Source organism: Ascidia mentula, chromosome 6 (genome assembly GCF_947561715.1).
Source record: "Ascidia mentula chromosome 6, kaAscMent1.1, whole genome shotgun sequence".
Taxonomy (NCBI): Eukaryota; Metazoa; Chordata; class Ascidiacea; order Phlebobranchia; family Ascidiidae; genus Ascidia; species Ascidia mentula.
Genome location: NC_138571.1, coordinates 12,881,398 through 12,900,606, shown reverse-complemented (window position 1 = coordinate 12,900,606; position 19,209 = coordinate 12,881,398). Strand labels below are relative to the sequence as shown.

General features: G+C 37.9%; 2 protein-coding genes across 2 annotated transcripts; both read right to left on the bottom strand.

Moving 5' to 3' along the window:
* Window positions 1–3,092: 3,092 nt before the first annotated feature.
* On the bottom strand, window positions 3,093–12,742 carry LOC145906331 (uncharacterized). Its single transcript, XM_082993750.1, has 18 exons — window positions 12,642–12,742; window positions 11,979–12,088; window positions 10,194–10,295; window positions 9,962–10,117; window positions 9,764–9,883; window positions 9,552–9,701; window positions 9,374–9,493; window positions 9,170–9,277; window positions 8,733–8,852; window positions 8,290–8,409; window positions 7,783–7,902; window positions 7,339–7,458; window positions 6,833–6,952; window positions 6,389–6,508; window positions 6,185–6,303; window positions 5,577–5,716; window positions 3,581–3,721; window positions 3,093–3,321 (listed from the first exon to the last, which is right to left on the bottom strand). Exons 1-18 carry the CDS (start codon window positions 12,740–12,742, stop codon window positions 3,138–3,140), a joined length of 2,271 nt encoding a protein of 756 aa, XP_082849876.1. The 3' UTR covers window positions 3,093–3,137.
* A 350-nt stretch (window positions 12,743–13,092) lies between these two features.
* On the bottom strand, window positions 13,093–18,918 carry LOC145906330 (organic cation transporter protein-like). Its single transcript, XM_082993749.1, has 11 exons — window positions 18,718–18,918; window positions 18,517–18,593; window positions 17,852–18,112; window positions 17,241–17,395; window positions 16,529–16,697; window positions 15,966–16,114; window positions 15,410–15,581; window positions 14,317–14,531; window positions 13,976–14,084; window positions 13,506–13,636; window positions 13,093–13,283 (listed from the first exon to the last, which is right to left on the bottom strand). The coding sequence occupies exons 1-11, from the start codon at window positions 18,916–18,918 to the stop codon at window positions 13,093–13,095; spliced, it is 1,830 nt and encodes a 609-aa protein (XP_082849875.1).
* Window positions 18,919–19,209: the final 291 nt, after the last annotated feature.

The following is a 19,209-nucleotide window of genomic DNA, read 5'->3' as shown; positions in this document are numbered from 1 at the left end:
CAAGTCGCCAGAACTTGCTGTGTTCTTGCTCTCATTGAGGAAAATGATCCAGTGATGCATTTTCTCACCCGAATCAATCGCGAAAGTGTAAACACGTTGTGATGTCGCCACAGTGAAGGTGTTCGACTTGCCTGCAGTCACAAACCACTTAATATTATTCACATCTAGTCATTACGATGCCACGAGAGGAGTAATTGGTTCTAATGTAGCATCCGTAATGTATAACTCCCCGATACATGAGATTATAATCAGTGCCGGAACCCTCAAAACCTATTTATATTGTAACGTCCTTTCCCTCAAGAGAAACTGACAACTTGCTCAAATACACGACAGTCCTTGAAACGGATGTTGCGGTTGCATAGGGTAAATACGAATGGAAGATATAAAACAATGTTTGAAACAATGTGCTTCTGATTGCCGTCAGTTGGTATATTTTTATAAATTGTGAAAAATCCTCCTGATAGCTACCCTTGTGGGCGGTGCGCATTGGGCGAACACCATGGTAACTACAAATTCATGGTTAACGAAATGTCAACATTAACAACAAAAGCAGGCAAACAATATAAACCGCTGCAACATGTAACGTGTGCGTGTTTCTGCACTTATGTTGTGACGTGCACAACTTGTCATGAACAATACGTTGGTCAAACCAAAAATAAATTTTCAACAAGATGGACACTACACACATTTGTAATTCAGCTAAAGGCAAGTTGGTAAGCAACGACAAGACAGCTCTGCGCCACCATTTTACAAACGCCCACCCACCGGCAGGAACGCGTCTAAGCATTTCAAGTTGTTTTTCGGTGGTATTTGTAGAACAGCCTATGGCCAAAGGACTGGATGTGTGCGAAGTCAAATGGTTGAACCGCAACGCGTCGATTTTTCACAATTTTTAAAGAATAAACCAACTGACGGTAATCAGAAACACTTTGTTTCAAACATTGTTTTATTCCTTCCATTCGTATTAACCCCATGTAGTGGAAGCGTACAAGATCTATGTTAGCTCCTAAACCAGAAACGAAACTGTCATATTGGTCAATATTGATGTAGCCTATCTCGTTTCACAAAGCACACAATTGATTTATAACGCTACAATTTACGTTTACACATAGCATGTTGACGCAACGCTAATTTCTTACTGATATGAAACTTACCAGAGCGGGAACTACTGCAATAACACAGCAGAAAAGTGTACACAGCATTCGGTCAGCAGTAGCCTTGGACTCACGACGAGTTTGCTAAACATGTCTTCATGTCAATATTCATGTTTCTGTTCATGTATTTTCCAACATACTTGCATGTTACAAGGAATGCGGGATAAAAATCAGCGTAACAAAATCACACAGAACGTTTCCTACAACCGCGGTTAAATTTGAACGTATTCCATTTTAGTTTGAATTCTTCGCCATTTTTAGGTGGCAGTGGATTTTTTGTTCTGCTGTCGTAGCTTGTTGAACTTTTCCACAAAATATTTCAAAACACTCTTGCAATTTAGCTAATTTACATTTTGAAATACAAATATCTTGCTACCAATAAGAACAAATTAATCAGTTTTTTTCGGGAAAAACAATTGCATGTTGGTTTCCCATTTGTTTGATTTTTTCTAATTTTTGACGCATAATATTCGTAAACTTGTCATTAACATAGTCCTAAGGCGGTTAAAATCGTTGATCTACGTCGATTTCTATGTCGAAACTTGTTTCCCATTTTGTTGTAATGGCTTTTACTAGCTTAAGGTAGTCTGTGTAATTTTGCTTGAAGGTTTGAACAAACTACAGACTGCGTTCCATGGTAAACCGGATGCTGGGTGTTATCTTCAGAAATAAAGCCATGCATTGGCCTACGCTATCGGTTTGCCTATACCGGGTCTTCGTAGGTACCAACGTCAGATACGATGAGTCAGAAATTCGCAACCCCACCCAAGTCTCTTTGTTTTTAGTGAATATATTGTGCAGTGAAAGAACGACGAATCAGTACGCTAAATCGTTCACAGATTCGGGATGACAGCAGTGTAGAATGGGTGAGACAATACATCAGCAACAAGACAGCATTGGGGCAGTCAGTACAAACAGGGCGCAGTTTAACGCATACAGTCATACAGGGCACGGTCGAGATTTCTGAAGTTCACAGTACCACGTTTCTAAAGGCACTGTGGTGTTAGCTTAGCGTCTAAAACATACAAACATTCATCACAAATTAGCTACGTAGTCAACTGGCTTACAAAACACTGAAAGAGGCCCATGACAGGCCTTTAAGTCTACATAACACTTCACAAACATTGAAAGTATCACTAGAATCGAGACAATGTCTAATCTACATTATTGTCAACGATTACTGTGGCTATTTCCCGCAAGTAAACCAGTGTGCACGCTTTGTAGGACAAAGGAATGCGATGATGTAATGCAAATGTGCACATATAAACACATGGGATCAAGTAACATAGAAATGTCTATAAAATTGTTAAACTGTCCGCAACACTGGGTTTTATGGAAATGTACGCAGTGACGTTTCCACTTACAGTCAGTACAGTTTAAGCTGTTTATTAATTATAAGGGGACACAAAATTTGCCCTGTTGCATTTTATACCGATGTTGATGTTTGCACGCTTCAATGTTTTTTCGGGGTGCTTATTTGGTAAAAAGTGATGATTAAAACTGATTTATGTTCAAAATGGCGGCCTTTGCTTCGCTTTCTGACGCTTACGCCAGCGATTCTGATAGCAACTGTCAAATCTCATGGATCAATGTTTATATTTACATGGATTATCAACATAAATCATACAAACGGTTGCATGCGATTACAACAACGACACGATATACAAGGAATGATAAAACGGAATATGTTGTCAATATATCTAATTGACACTTTGACATAATTCTATGGAAGAAGTGGTATCCGAAATGCACAAAATGCAACAATACCATAATAATAACAAACATGTGTAGTTTCTGCTATTAAAGGATTTGTAGAATAAATTCGGTTTGGTATAATTGTTTTCCTGTTATTTACGATTCAAAGCCTTTTTCAAAACAGGTGAAAGTATTTACAATGTCTGTCAATAATTGTAAATCAACACAACTTTGCCATGGTAACAAACGACACAATGTTATTTTCGTCACTATTAACCTCCCTAACATTTATTCGCATTTCACTTTCATCTTAGAGCTCATAATTTTTCCATAACTGGATTTCCATTTCCACCAAGTCATAGTGTTGATACTAGTAGAATTTCTCGACCACGGACCATTAAGGCGGGCATATCCACAATCACGATGCCACCAAGCTCCACCATTAGTCACAGCACAATTCTCTTCTGACCTCCTGCAATTATAATTAAGTCGGTTGTCAACAACTCTGTGTTACAAATTATTTAAACTCAGTTAAAACTTGCGTTTAACTAAAACTTTAACACAACCCCCTGTTTCAGAGCAATTGATTTTTACAATTGTTGATTTAGGGTAGGCGGTTAACATTGTCAACGAAAATCAACTAAATGCATTTTATCTTTTTAAAAACAATTCGATTTACTTTGTTAGTGAAACAGAAATATAATCAGACACGTTGTATCATTATTACTCACTTATCATTGTCTCTGTTGCGAGTTGAAAATCTCATCCCGTTAATGGTGTGCGGCACCGTGGTCATGGAATCTCCTGCATTCCCCGAATATCCGGATATAGTAATTGTGTAAGAACTTCCTTCATCGCCAATGCTGAAAGTACTGAAAACAACAATGTCATAATGTTTAATTTAATGCAAAATAATTTAAATAACAACGGATAATTTGTTGTTTAAAATCAATCGGCTCACATGAGAGTTTGTTGCTCAAGGAAATGATTGTTAAACATTAACTACTTAATGACGTAATAAACGACATGTGTCATACATTGTGTTGTGTTATGTTGGCTATTTATTTGTCTACTAAGCAATAAACACAGAGTGGGATTAGAAGTTTTGAGAAAAAATCCCAGATATTTTTTAACTTTAAGTTCACAAACGACTTGAGGTCAGTTTTTAAGCAAAAGAAGTTTTTGAAACCTGTTCCATTCAAATAGGATGTCAATCAAACATACAATGCTGACATTGCAAGATGTATTTGAAATATCTTACAAGAGAAGCAAAAGTTGGATGAGTTTTTGCAGAGACTATTCTGTAACACGCATTTAACTATGTTGTTTGTAACAGAATTTCTTAATGTTTCTGATCCTACGTCACTGGCAGGGGACGTGTTATAGGTTAAACGTCCATTTAAGTCGATTACAAAGAGGCTTTATTGTAGCTGAAGAACAAAGCGGATAAATCTAACTTTCCAGTCAAGATGCAACGTTTTGGCAAAGGTCAGTACTTGGCACTCAAGATTTTACCACAAGGAGTTGGGCAACAACGACCACATAAACTCATCTGGGCAACAGACTTTCCTGCAACACTGCTACTATCGCCTAAGGCAGTGGTTCTTAACCTTTTTTCTGTCATTTCCCACATTCAGTGTAAGCGGAATCCTTGTATCCCACTGGTATTTACATTTTTTAACTAAGAATTTAATTATTGCATTTTTGCTATATCTGTTATACTTTTTTAACCTTTTCTCCCGCATGGCATTACCAAGTGCCAATAAGTGTACAACACACAGTGAATACAGATCATTATATTTCTTTTCCGACTACTTTTGTGTATTTCGGTGCCGACTAATTATCCACCTAAAACCCTAAAATTTCCGGATAAGAACCACTAGCCTAAGGAATTAACTCTGCAAGCCAATGCACGCATTTACTTGCATAGAAGCCCAACAATATCCAATCAACCACGCAACGACCAGCAGCTAACCCAGGGGTGGGCAAAGAGAACACAGAGAGTTTACACTATACAACTTATACACTGACAATCAAGTTGCGCCAGCGTCTTACACGTCGCGATTACGGGATTTTTGTTGCCTCATTCAAAACATTGGGAGCCGAGCATGTTGGACAGAAAATCGAAATTTCAAACACTGGATTATGCATGGGTGGTAGATTGAGAATATAATAATCTTTTTATCCCATATATCGATGCGGTACACAGCACTAATATTCACTAGATTGCTGCCATCACTTGTCAAACGGTTTGGCCTTGATTAATTTTACTTGAACTGTCTTCCAGATACCTACGCTTCAGAAGATTTGGAATCAAGGGAAAGAAAATTTTCTGCAGCCACTTTCTCTAAACGCAAAAAGGTGGCGTTCGACCCAATCTGAGCCCCACTGAGCTCGGTCCCGGCAATCCGCGACCAAGCGATCGAGCAAACCTGAAGAACGGTGATGTGGGGTCGTTACGAGTTGATTACCATCCCTATGTGTGTGCGGTATCTAAACTTTTTGTTTTCATAATTATTCCGAACCGAGTAAATGCATTAAAACACAGCAAGAATATTCTGTGTTGTTTCAAACCTAAATCCCGAATTTTGGGAATCTGACGTAATAAGGGGGGTATTCCCTAATGTCTTTTAAGATTTTGTTAGTTATGACGACATGGCAGCATCGGGTAAATTATCATTGAAACAATGGCATTCAATTGAAAACGTCAAATTGTCATATTCTTACCTATACTCGGCAAATCCTTGATCTCCGGAAAAATCTTGAAGGTCAACACGAAGGCGACATCTAGTGGACGCACTGGTGATTTGATGCAGTTTCTCTAAACCTGATAAAATTTGTTGGTTGTAATAATATTGCTGAAAACACTGGAATTTAAATTGTATTAACTGATAATGTTACATTGATTCTAGGATTGTTACGAAGCTTGCTTGAAACGTTTAGCTTGGTAGGCCTGTATATTTAACTGGGTGGGCACAAGTTATAACACTCAGTACATGTTCAGCAGATGCATTAAATTTAAAACCAACTATTATTCAAAATTTAACAGCAGTTGTACATAGTTTTTAATTAAATTTGTAAGGCGTTTAGTTAAGGATTGCTTTATTGCAATACGAACCCATCCAAAATTCTGTTGATAGATTCCCAAACCCGTTCTTGTAATCCACCCAATCTCTATCGAAACTCACAGATCCATCATAACGGCGCTGGAACACCTGGTATTTATTATAACCAAGGTAAGATGTTCAGACAATAACTTGTCATGTAAACGACCACCGAACGCTTCCCAACCATTAAACTTAGGATACAGTTCTAGCCTCAAGAGTCAAACTCACCAGCCAAGCTCTACCATCCATGTCGCAATATCCCTGGAAAGTCAGAGGAGAAGTTAAGTTGTAGACTCCGCTTACGTTAAGGCCGTTTTGTAACGCGTCCTTGCAGGTTGGAAACGAGCCTATGTTTCGAACACCATGAACATTGTTAATAAATTGCATTCCTTTCATCCAAAAAGAACCAAACACAAAACAACAAAATCTTACCTTTTTCGCAATGTGATCCACTGTACCCGTGGGCACATGAACAATTGTAGGAGGTTTTTGTGTCCATGCAAGTTCCTTTGTTCTGGCAAATACCAGGATTTTGTGCACAGAAATCTGGATCTAAAAAGGAATCAAGTTTCATGATCTGAATTTGCATTCTTACTCCCAGATAAGAGTTGACTTCACGGCCCTACAGCACACTATAGGGTAATAGGTTGCGTAAAAAGTAGTTTATTTAGTCTGTAATTCGATTATAACCACAGTTAAGCACCCTAGGCTATTTCGTTTAGCTGAACGTCATACAGAATGTGGCATCCTTAAAAAATGCCATTATTTTGCTCTTTTCTACTGTCCGGTTAGAAATGCATCACGAACTCAACCGGTTCGCGGCCCGGAGGTTGGAATCCCTGTATTTGAATATTGTAAAAACGACGTCAAACTTACAACAATCAATGCCATCTCCGGTGTAGTTTGCGTTGCAAGAACATTGAAAACTGCCGACGGTGTTGATGCAAGTTGCATGTTGATGACAGTTGTGCATTACATTCGCGCATTCGTTTATATCTGAATATGATAATTACGATCAATTTCAGTGGACTGTCACATACTGAGTGGCATTTAGCTCCGAAGAAAACCTGAGGCATGAACTTCATTAAAGAAAATCACCTTCAACACGGCTATAAGTGAAAGTTCGTAAGGCTGAAAGTTGTGAACTATCAATTATTCTGCTGTTTAAATGTGAAAAACAATACAACATGAAATAATTAACATTTTCTTCGTGTTACTTGACGTCAGCTAAGAAAAGATTGGCGCCAGAATCAATGTGAGTTGTAGCGTATTATTTTTAGGCAGATTTTACCTGGCATTTTCAAGTCTTTTGCATAAACATTGTTAATAAATTAAATTCCTTTCATCCAAAAAGAACCAAACACAAAACTACAAAATCTTACCTTTTTTGCAATGTGATCCACTGTACCCGTGGGAACATGAACAATTGTAGGAGGTTTTTGTATCCATGCAAGTTCCTTTGTTCTGGCAAATACCAGGATTTTGTGCACAGAAATCTGGATCTAAAAAGGAATCAAGTTTCATGATGTGAATTTGCATTCTTACTCCCAGGGAAGAGTTGACTTCACGGCCCTACAGCACACTATAGGGTAATAGGTTGCGTAAAAAGTAGTTTATTTAGTCTGTAATTCGATTATAACCACAGTTAAGCACCCTAGGCTATTTCGTTTAGCTGAACGTCATACAGAATGTGGCATCCTTAAAAAATGCCATTATTTTGCTCTTTTCTACTGTCCGGTTAGAAATGCATCACGGACTCAACCGGTTCGCGGCCCGGAGGTTGGAATCCCTGTATTTGAATATTGTAAAAACGACGTCAAACTTACAACAATCAATGCCATCTCCGGTGTAGTTTGCGTTGCAAGAACATTGAAAACTGCCGACGGTGTTGATGCAAGTTGCATGTTGATGACAGTTGTGCATTACATTCGCGCATTCGTTTATATCTGAATATGATAATTACGATCAATTTCAGTGGACTGTCACATACTGAGTGGCATTTAGCTCCGAAAAAAACGTGAGGCATGAACTTCATTAAAGAAAATCACCTTCAACACGGCTATAAGTGAAAGTTCGTAAGCCTGAAAGTTGTGAACTATCAATTATTCTGCTGTTTAAATGTGAAAAATAATACAACATGAAATAATTAACATTTTCTTCGTGTTACTTGACGTCAGCTAAGAAAAGATTGGCGCCAGAATCAATGTGAGTTGTAGCGTATTATTTTTAAGCAGAATTTACCTGGCATTTTCAAGTCTTTTGCATAAACATTGTTAATAAATTGAATTCCTTTCAACCAAAGAGAAACCAAACACAAAAATACAAAATCTTACCTTTTTCGCAATGTGATCCACTGTACCCGTGGGCACATGAACAATTGTAGGAGGTTTTTGTATCCACGCAAGTTCCTTTGTTCTGGCAAATACCAGGATTTTGTGCACAGAAATCTGGATCTAAAAAGGAATCAAGTTTTATGATGTGAATTTGCATTCTTACTCCATAGGAAGAGTTGACTTCACGGCCCTATAGCACACTATAGGGTAATAGGTTGCGTAAAAAGTAGTTTATTTAGTCTGTAATTCGATTATAACCACAGTTAGCACCCAAGGCTATTTCGTTTAGCTGATCGTCATACAGAATGTGGCATCCTTGAGAAAGGCTATCATTTTCCCTTTTCTACTGACCGGTTACAAATGCATCACGGACTCAAACCAGTTCGCGACCCGGAGGTTGGAATCCCAATATTTGAATATTGAAAAAACGACGTCAAACTTACAACAATCAATGCCATCTCCGGTGTAGTTTGCTTCGCAAGAACATTGAAAACTGCCGACGGTGTTGATGCAAGTTGCATGTTGATGACAGTTGTGCATTACATTCTCGCATTCGTTTATGTCTGAAATAAGATAATTACAATCAATTTCAGTGAACTGTCACATGCTCAGTAACATTTCGGGGCATGAACTTCATTACGAAACAGCACCTTTAACATCGTAAAGCCGGAAATTCAAAACTATCAAATATTCTGCTGCTTTTAAACATGAAAAACATGAAATGATTAACATTTTCTCCCTGTAGGTTGACGTCAGCTAGGAATATATAGGCGCCAGAATCTATGTGAGTTGCAACGTTTACTTTATGCAGGATTTGTCTTTAATTTTCCTGCCTTTTGCGATGGCACCAAATATTCCAGCTTTCAGGGCAATTTCTTACCCATTTCACAGTCTGGCCCGATCAACCCAGGCTTGCATGAACAATGTTGGTCGTTAACTCCAGACAAACATTTACCGTTCTTAGAACAAGTTCTCAAACAATCTTCACCTAAAATATTGATTAGAAAACAAGGGTTATTTCATTTATTACTTCTTTTCACTTTAAATCCCTGTTTATATGTTAGAAGGTTTTTTGTTAACTTACGAGTAAACGAAAAGTATTGACTTGATGAACCACACGATTTGCTGGTTACACCACCCTTGGTCGAACCAATAAATGAGCGTCTTCCGTTTCTTGAATAAAACGTCACGTATCCTCCACTTCCTGAAAATATTCATGTTTGATTCAAGCAAACCACAAAGTGTTAACTACACCAACTTACGCGACAAATTACCAGCGTGAATGGCAGAAGCACAAACCGAGGAATTCTTGTTGTACGAATTTGTTCCACAGACGTAGTTGGACGAACAACCAGGTGGACAAAGTACATCAGTTACAGAAAACTCACTGTTCCCTGTCGTGCTGCATTTCACTATATTTACATAAATAGTAATTATTTATTCTAACCGAAACGCTACCCGGAGCATAGCTTACTTTCAAATGTGTACGACCATCTTGCAAACGAACAAGATTTGCTTCTCACTCCGTTCCTGTCCAATCCTTTATATTCTGGTAGTTTGTTACTTTTGTATACTTCAAAGTAGCCTCCATCATCTTTATAAAAATATTTGGTTTGAGTTCAAATGAAAGAAAATCGGTTACACATGCCAGGGTACTGTCAATTTAACTTACTATCCATCAGTCCTGCATGCATTGCAGCCAGACAAAGGGGACCTTTTGCGTAATCATCACTTCCACACAAATCCGAATATTGTCTCCAGCAGTTGGGTGGGCAGATTACTTTTGAAATTGAGTAATTTAAATCTGATAACTTTGTGTCACACGTTGCTGTGGTAACGAAATATTTATTAGACTTATAAGCAGGACAGAATAATTTTGTGAGCAAATTTGAATCACAGCTTACCTGTCAACGAATTGCATTGATTCTTGCATTTCAGATAACAAAGCAGGAAAGCTTGCAAATAATACTTTAACAACATTGCTACATAAAATGATAGAACATACGCTGCAAGTAAACAAGAAATTTAAAGGTGTAAAGCAAATTAAAAATCGCAATATTAATGGTTTTATCTCGCATATATTTCCGAAAATGGGTTCGTTTTTTTCTCTCAAAAACATTCCACTGTTTATAAAAAGTTCTGTACACTAAGTTCAAAGTTTCGTATCTACTGGCAAAACCTCAACATACTGATATCTGTTCATATGTTTCAATAAACTTTAACTATTGCTTACAATTGTTTATGAAGATGACGTCACGACGAAACCATTTTCAAAAGGCATAATGATTTTTGATTTAATTAACTTCAACTGAAATAGTTAATGATCACCACCCATTTGGGGACAGGCGCTGTGTGCATAATCATTAGTTCATACAATTACTTTGGTTTTCGTGACGTACATTTGAACGCATATTTCAAATGGATGAAGGTTGCCAAACATAAACATATATTGAATAGGTTTAATGTCCCACAATTCATCATTCAGTCTTGCGCTACCTCACCCATTCTAATATCTAACACATATAACGGTAATCAGACTGAAGCGTTGTCAGTAACTTGGCAATTACTTTCAAAATGAAGGGAATTCACGCGAACGCAAGTAAAGTTGTAGAGTTTTGAAATCTTTTGACATTGCTCTTTTCCATCGTCTAATCGTCTAAATTTAAACCATTTCTTGCTCATCGACGAATTGCATTCATTTTGGTGCTGCGACAAAAACTAAATGTCTTGCAAACGCGCTCCGAAGTTCACACAGCACACAGAACATAACACACTGTGATTGCTACGTAAAATGACAGAACATACGCTAAGAAACTTAAAGATATAAAGTAAGTTAAAGTTGCGCTTAAATAAGGGAAAAGCTCTCTGCAAATATTTTACATTCATCAAGCAAGCAATCGCAATATTAATCGTTTTATCTCGTATTTATCCAGGAAAATGGGTTTGCGATGTATTTTTTTCTCAAAAATATTCCTCTGTTTATAAAAAGTTTTGTACACTAAATTTAAAGCTTCGTATCTACTGGCAAAACCACAACCTGCTGATATCTGTTCATTTGTTTCAAAAAGCTTTAACCGTTAATTGCAATTGTTTATGAAGATGACGAAACGACGAAACCATTTTCAGAACGCATAATGACTTTTGGTTTAATTAACTCTAAATGAAATTATTAATGACCACCACCCAGTCGGCACAGTCGCTGTGTGCATAACCATTAGCATTTAGTTTGGTTTTCGTGACGTATATTTCAAATGGATGAAGATTATCAAACACAAGCATATATTGAATAGGTTTAATGTCTCACAATTCATCATTCAGCCATTGTTACCTCACCCATTCTCATACAGACCAAGGAATCAGAATGAAGCGTTGTCAGTGACTTGACAATTACTTTTAAAATTAAAAGAATACACGCGAACGCAAGCAAAGTAATTGGAGCTTTGAACTCTTTCGACAATGTTCTCTTCCATCGTTTATTCGTCTAAATTTAAATCATTTTTTCCCTATCAATGAATTGCATTCATTTTGGTGCTGCGACAAAAAGTAAATGTCTTGCAAACGCACTCCGAAATTCCACTTATACCTTAGCCTTTCAATTGCATTCAATACAGAACAGATTAGCGGAACGCGACAGCAAGACACCGGAATTGGAGAGGTTTCTTACTAAACCAAAAACACATTGTACGCACCACCACCATTAAGCTGAACAATAATAGCACATTCACCAAACTGTTTGGCGAAATCATCTGGCGCAAAACGATTGTTCCATTCAACGAACGAGCCTACAACACCTCCCAGTCTATAGAACACAACATACAATTACTTTGGACATTGTGTGATTTAAATCTGACAACGTTGTCTCCCACGATGATGCGTTTGAAGAAGTAAAAGCTTTAATTGCTTCAAAATCTTTTGAAAGGTTTCTGCGCCATCGTTTTCCCGACTAAATTTACACATTGCCGACCGACCAATGGAATTTCATTCATTTTGGTACCGCGAGTAAACCGTAAGGATTTGAATAATTTGCAAGTAACACTTTAATAAAGAAACCAAGTTTCGTTTAGAAAAAGGAATCCTGTTTCTTCATAAATATTTCAAACCCAGTAACTATATTGCCAAAGTGATGATATGTTTACTTACCAATCGAACCTTCAATATAAATCGTGGATGTTGTTTGTACACGGAAACATTACAACGTGTTATAGACATTATTTAACTGATTGGTAACCACACGCGTCACACTTTTTCGAAAGTGCCCTAAATAAAGTGTAAAACTACCTACAAGTTTGAAAAAATTCTGCTTGTGAGGAAAGTTCAGTGTTTGATATTTACCGTAATATTATTTTAAATACCTGCCAGTCATCTTCAAAGTAAACTTCTTCTCTAGATCTGAGAATTTGACGCCCTTGCATATGGGTGGTGTTGCAGGATTTCGGGCCAATGACCAATGCATTGAGATAAAAAACTTAGTGATTGCTTCACTGCCTCAAGAACAAAACACAAACTGTGAGAATGACCCAATATGCTGTGTCAAAATATTTACAATGATGTTGCATAGTAGTACTTAGTAGGCCTGAACATGATAAATCAGTGACAAGTGCATGAACTAAACTGTGTAACAGTGGTTTATTATGTTGCGAATTATGATGGGTAATGATAAAAGTACGTGCAATCCCATTGAAAAACCTGCAAATGTGGATAATACAATGGACCCCCAAAAATTGCACATAAATTGTAGCAAGGATGACAAAAGCTACGATAACAATGTCAATAAATGTTACAGTTTTAAGTCCTCATGCAATTTTACAACGTCTCGCCGACCGAAATTGGTTGGTTTGTCTGCACTTCTGTGGCCGTCGAGGATTTGGTCTCACATAGTCGGCCGATCAGGGTCCCTAGTGGTCTGGTGTGTTTGGCGACAAATTCCTCTCCTTCTTCTATCGTTTCCAACAACGGATGGTTCGTGGTTTCGGGGAGAGTAAACATTAGCACCCCTGATTCATATCGATTGAAACTTATTTATATGATTTCTATTAAAATAGAGTTAAGTTTTCTATTAAAGGGTCAAGAAGAGATGTTTATTTCCATGGTTACGTTTGTTCGTATGGCTCTGGATGTATAATTTAGAGCCACGTGACACAGTTTCTGTTTAACTGCACTTGCATAAAAGCTCAAAAAAAATTCTAAAATAAAAAAATGGAAAACTGTGAACATACCGGATACAATAGACACGGTGGCAAATATGGCGTATGGTAGACTGGGGGCAAAGAGACCAATCATTGCTATCAAGGGTGACGCAATTCCACCAACACGAGCCCAAGCGCTGCACACACCGACAGCCACACTTCTGAAAAAAAGTATTTACCTTTTAAGTTTATCCTGAAAATACTCAAAAATGTGATTTATCTTCAGCAAGTCATTGTTACAGATAGTGTAGCCAGAAAAGTTCAAAACGCTGGCTTAAAGTTTTGCTATTTTCTAAATTAATTTTGTATCATAGAGAAGGTATTTCCCACACATATACCCAAATATGCAAGATTTAGAATTGCTTTTATCGAATCTGAGGCGAGAATATAGCACAGCCATCAGGTACTTTAAAAAAAAGTTTAATAATAACAAAATTCCAATGTTTGCCAATGTTCTCAAATCAGAAGGTTAAAATCTTAATGTCCTGATGCTGTATTACCTAATGGTCGTTGGGTAAAGTTCTCCCGTATGCAGATACATTACACTGAACGATGACGCAATTGCGAATTTCCCGATTATGGAACAAACGATTAGAAGCCATCCCGTGTCTGTAAACAGATTAATTTAAAACCGATATCTGTGATTACGCCGGCAAGTGAGTTTAGGACGTTTAGAAGAGTTTCTTTATTATATTAGGCTATATATCGGTGTTTCATTGGCGCATATTCAACATAGTTAAAGAAACAATTATGTACGAAACACTGTAATAAGCTATTTCCATAGTACATATACAGGTTTGTTCTTCAGTATAGTACAGTTCTTTTTAATTCGATCTGTAACCTTTTGGAATAACAAACAAAATGATGCAGAAGATTCCAGCGGCGATCTGACTCGCTCCCGAAAGTGTCCTTCTACCGATGCGGTTCAAAATTTGAATTACCAGGAGTACCGCTATCGACTCCGCCAAAGCGTTGAAAAATAAATTGACAAATGGATTTCCGCCCAATTGGGCCGCGTTCAAAGTCAAACTGTAGTAAACGCATGAAACGGAAAACCTGAGAATAGTTTTAGTGAGTGTGATTTCTCCAACGAACTTCGTAACATGCAAAAAAAACTATTTTTACAAATTTAACCCTTTAGAGCCCCTGGGTTCATCAGTGACCCTAACATAAAAGTGTTTTGTAAGCTATATCTAAATATGTACAAAAACGATTCAATTGGTGTACAATTTGCAAATAAAGTTGGTAATCCTTGAGCTAAGGCCTTGTATGGTATCTATGAAAAAGATAGGTATCCGTAGCACGTATTTTTAAGAAACGACAAACCTAATAATTTTATGGTGTCGTGTATGGGACATAGGACATTGGTGACAAGTACGATGAATTTTTAAGAATCATGTTTTTAAGCTTTTCAATGAATATCATTACATAACAGCACCACATGATACTAGAAATAATACGTGCATCATCTATTGTCTCAATTTCGGGTCAGGTTTATATATTATGCACGATAATATAGCTATTTGCGTAGTTTATTTCAAATTTTATTGGTATAAATAATCATTGACCAATAAAAGTGGTCAAATATTGCTCTTAAAACTTAGGCAGCATCAACGCGGACCTAAATAAGGCGTTATTTAGTTTTAAATATTGAAACATAAAGTTTTCTGCGCATATGAACCTGGGAAACACGAAAATCACACGTAGTGCGGGTCTAAAAATTAGTTGTTTGACCAAACATAGTAAAATATTACCTCGGTTACATTCAGGTTGTTACTTATACTACTAAATAAATACATAGCTTCCCTAGTTTCAACAAAATTAGAAAGTTTATTTTTTTCATTGTGTATCCTCCAGAGCTGAATGGGTCACAGGTGGCCCCACCAGAAAATGGGGGTTGACGGTCAAACATCTCAAACTTTCTTTCAGCTTACCACTGGAAGGAAATAATCATTGACATAGACCGCAGTTTTTTGCGTCTGTATATTTCCATAAACCCGACACTATGGGTGTTGTCGTCATTTGACGCTGGGTCGACATCCGTTGAAGGACATCCACCTTCCTCCTCCTCATCTTGCTCGGTCATCGGAACCTCTTGTGCCGCAGCTGAATGGAAATGTAATTGTTGCGCAAGTTTTCACTACATTTACTTACTACTTTTGATTTTAAAAGAACCGGAGAGACACAGGTCGAATGGTCGAATATTCGACGAATACGAGGACGAAATAGTATACGAAACTCATTGGGAAACGGCAAAGTTACGTGCGTTTAAGGTCTTGTTGAAAATACATTTTGTCGACCAGCGTCTCGACAAAATTTTTAAACATGCCGTTTAACATCAGCTTTGCCGAATAGCAAACTCAAAGAATGTTTGCCAATTCGAATGAATGCATCTTTTCATAGGCATAGTAATGCAGCCGTAATTTTGGTAAAGTTATTTTTAAACAAGGCAGTAGTTTCATGTCAGGACGTTAGACCGGTTCATCTTACCCTGTCTATCGTTTTGTGCAGCATTATTGCTGCTGCCGGAATAACAGCACAGTGAAGTTGCATTGACTCGTTGTATCTTCGTCATCACTTTCAAAGCCTTTCCTCGTTTTCTGTTGGCAATCAGCCATCTTGGCGACTCCGGAAGAAACCTAGCAAGAAATTCAATGTCTTATTAACCTTCTTGCAGATCTACCAAAAAGTTAATTCATAGGGTGTGGCCGAGGAGGCGCGCAAGCGCTCAATTTATCAGTCAACCTTCACATAGGGGATCTCAACCGCACCATAGTCAGACAACGCAGTAATGTTTCATGAAGTGGGATGTATGGCAGGTTCGCCCCACTGAGCAGGTCCGTGGCGATTACAGCTAACGTAACGCGATCATTAGGTTTGCAGGCTTCGCAGCCTAGGCATTGTAGCCCACCCGGATCAACGACCTGTGCAGGGTGGATCGTGCTAATCATGTCATTGCATAAACATTTTTGCTAGTCAATAAATGAAGCTACAACTTCAATAAACCTGTCTTCTGTTTACGGTGGATACCAACAATGTTTAAAATCACTCACCACCACAGAATAAGCGACAATCCACACGGAATGGACAGACACAGTTGTAGCGACCTCCAGTGTTGGGTGATGTACGCCATGGCAGTGAGCACCATGTAACCAACAGCAAATAAAAACTGGGCGTATTGTGCGAGGACTGCCCGGCGACGTGCTACGATGAGTTCCGATACTGTAAGTTTTAAAGTTAAAACATTTGCGAGAAAAAAAATACTCTTAAAACTGTAAAAATGTAGCTACTACAAAAGCTACTGTAGTTAAAGGTAATTAAAAAATAGCAGCAGGCCTTTGACCAATTTATTTAAATGTAATTTTTGTTCGATACAATTTTTGCAACATTTTCGTCAAGCTATGTTTGTTGTAATAAAGCAAGTGGCATATAATGTTATTTGTTAGTATTGTGATAATCAGCTCCCAAGATGAAACGGTCTTACATCCAGGTACGCCGCACAATTTTAATAGAATAATTTTTTGCCTCAACATTGCGTTTTTCGTTGGACGAACAACTACCCATGTGAATAAAATTTAGAAACTAAAAAAATTATTCTCACATTGTTTGGACAAGACGGGAAAAGCGTCGTACAGGAAAAGAATAATTTCTGCTTTAATAGGGCTTATATTAACAACGCAAGGGGATTAGTACGGGTAATGCGTTTTCTGATTGGACGACTACCAACCACGTGCCGAAAACAAATATCAAGTCATTATCACCCACCAAGTATGAACAAGATGGGAAAGATGTTGTACAAAAAAAATCCGAAAAAGCATCTCAGCACAAGATATTCGACGTAAGTTCGAACGAATGCCGTCGCAACTCCAAAGGCAAAGGAACCGATTCCAAACAAGAGGAAAGTACGTCGTCGTCCCCATCTGAAACAATGGTTGCATATTGGGTCAATGTACGCGTGGCGATCGCAACAGTGCTTAAATTTTTTTAGTAGCTTATAGTAGCTTATTTCATGTTTTGTGATGCATGGGTGCCCTGGATATCGCAATACAAATATGAGGTCCAATTGTGGAAATGTGCAAAAATGCTTTTAAAAGCACGCTTCGCCATTAAATGTCCAATCACTGCAACAAACAAAGTTTTCGTGGGGAAGTTTTGGGAATCACAGACCCACACGCTCACTTTTAGGAAGATACTTGAATATAAAGAAGCGGTAAATTAGAAAATACGCGTGGTTTACAAATCAAAGTCAAATCCAAAATCATGCTTATTCTGCACATAAGGCTTCAACGTAAATGCTTGCAGTTTACAAACGTTTGCAGTTAATCGTTCCTTGTGTCTACATCTGGTTTGCTAATAACGTTACAAAAGTTGCCAACCTCTCTGCAATCCATCCCATTGCAATACTTCCCATCAGCACGCCGAACATAAACGATGATTGGGAAATATATCCAGCCCACGTGCTTCCGCAGACCAATGAAAACTCCGTTACCGTGGTTTCGCGCATATCCGACCGGTCGTAAGTCCAGCGGTCGCAGGTTTCAAAGTCTGATTCAGTCAAGAATATGCGGCTGTTGTTTTTGTTCAATTGACTTTGCCACTGGTGGCAGTCGACCATGGAGACGTTCGCAAAGTTGTATCTACCATGAGGGAATAGTATATCATGTTTGTTTGAAAAGATTAACTGTTCAATGCACAAATATATGTAGGAACCGTTTAACCTCCAATATAAATACCGAAAATGCAGAACCAAATGCAATAATGGTGAGTTATAATTTAGGACAAATAACAGTGTGGTTTAAATTTGATTTTCCCTGAGGAATAACTTGATTACGCCATTATGTTTGGTTTTAAGACTTCAGGCCGCAGTTCACAAAAGTTCCTATGTATATTTCCGAGCCACAAACTGATTGCATGTAAATATTTTTTAAAGGAACGGTGATACCAATAATGCATCTATACACAAAACTATACAGTTGTGTAATTGCAGCTATTTAGGTTTTGACTTTCTTTCGTTTGACATATCAAAACTGGAGATAGTCACCTGAAACATTCCGGATTTTTGTTGTTTTTTAGTTGTTGAATGGTTTTCGTGATCTCGTCAATTGAAATATTGCACGTCTGCAAAAAAAAATTAAATACTATATATATAGCTGGAACTGAATGTCTCTACCATCGTTTGTGTCTCAGTTCTTATTTAAAACAAAAAGTAAAAAGTAAGCCTTGTTGGCCGATGAAGCCCTACCTGATTCAACCAATCGGTGTAGTTTACGTCACAACGGTATGACGGTATCATGTCTTCAAAAACAGACGCGACCACATTTGCTCCCACCATGATGTAGGGTACAACGACCAATATCATCAACCATATGTGGTAAAGTCCACAGTCGCCAGCCTCTTCCAATGCCTTTTCCACGGTGTTATCCGTCTCTTTTTTGTTGCCCATTTTTCAGTTATTTTCTCCGCTTGTAGCTTGCTATACAACTTTTTGCTATCACTTTTTACTTTATTAGCACAAATCTTTATTAGCCAAAGAGGAAATCATGATGATTGCTTTGAAATCCACAAAGCATTTGTCTGTCTCAGAAAGATACTGCCCATTATGGTACCTAAACGGACTGACTATACATGACTGCACCAGCGAAAATCGTTTTTACGTGCCCATCAGGCCAGCCCATAGTAAAATAATCAGTTTCATTCTGCCACCCGACAACCCGAAGTTTCTGTTTAATTTGGT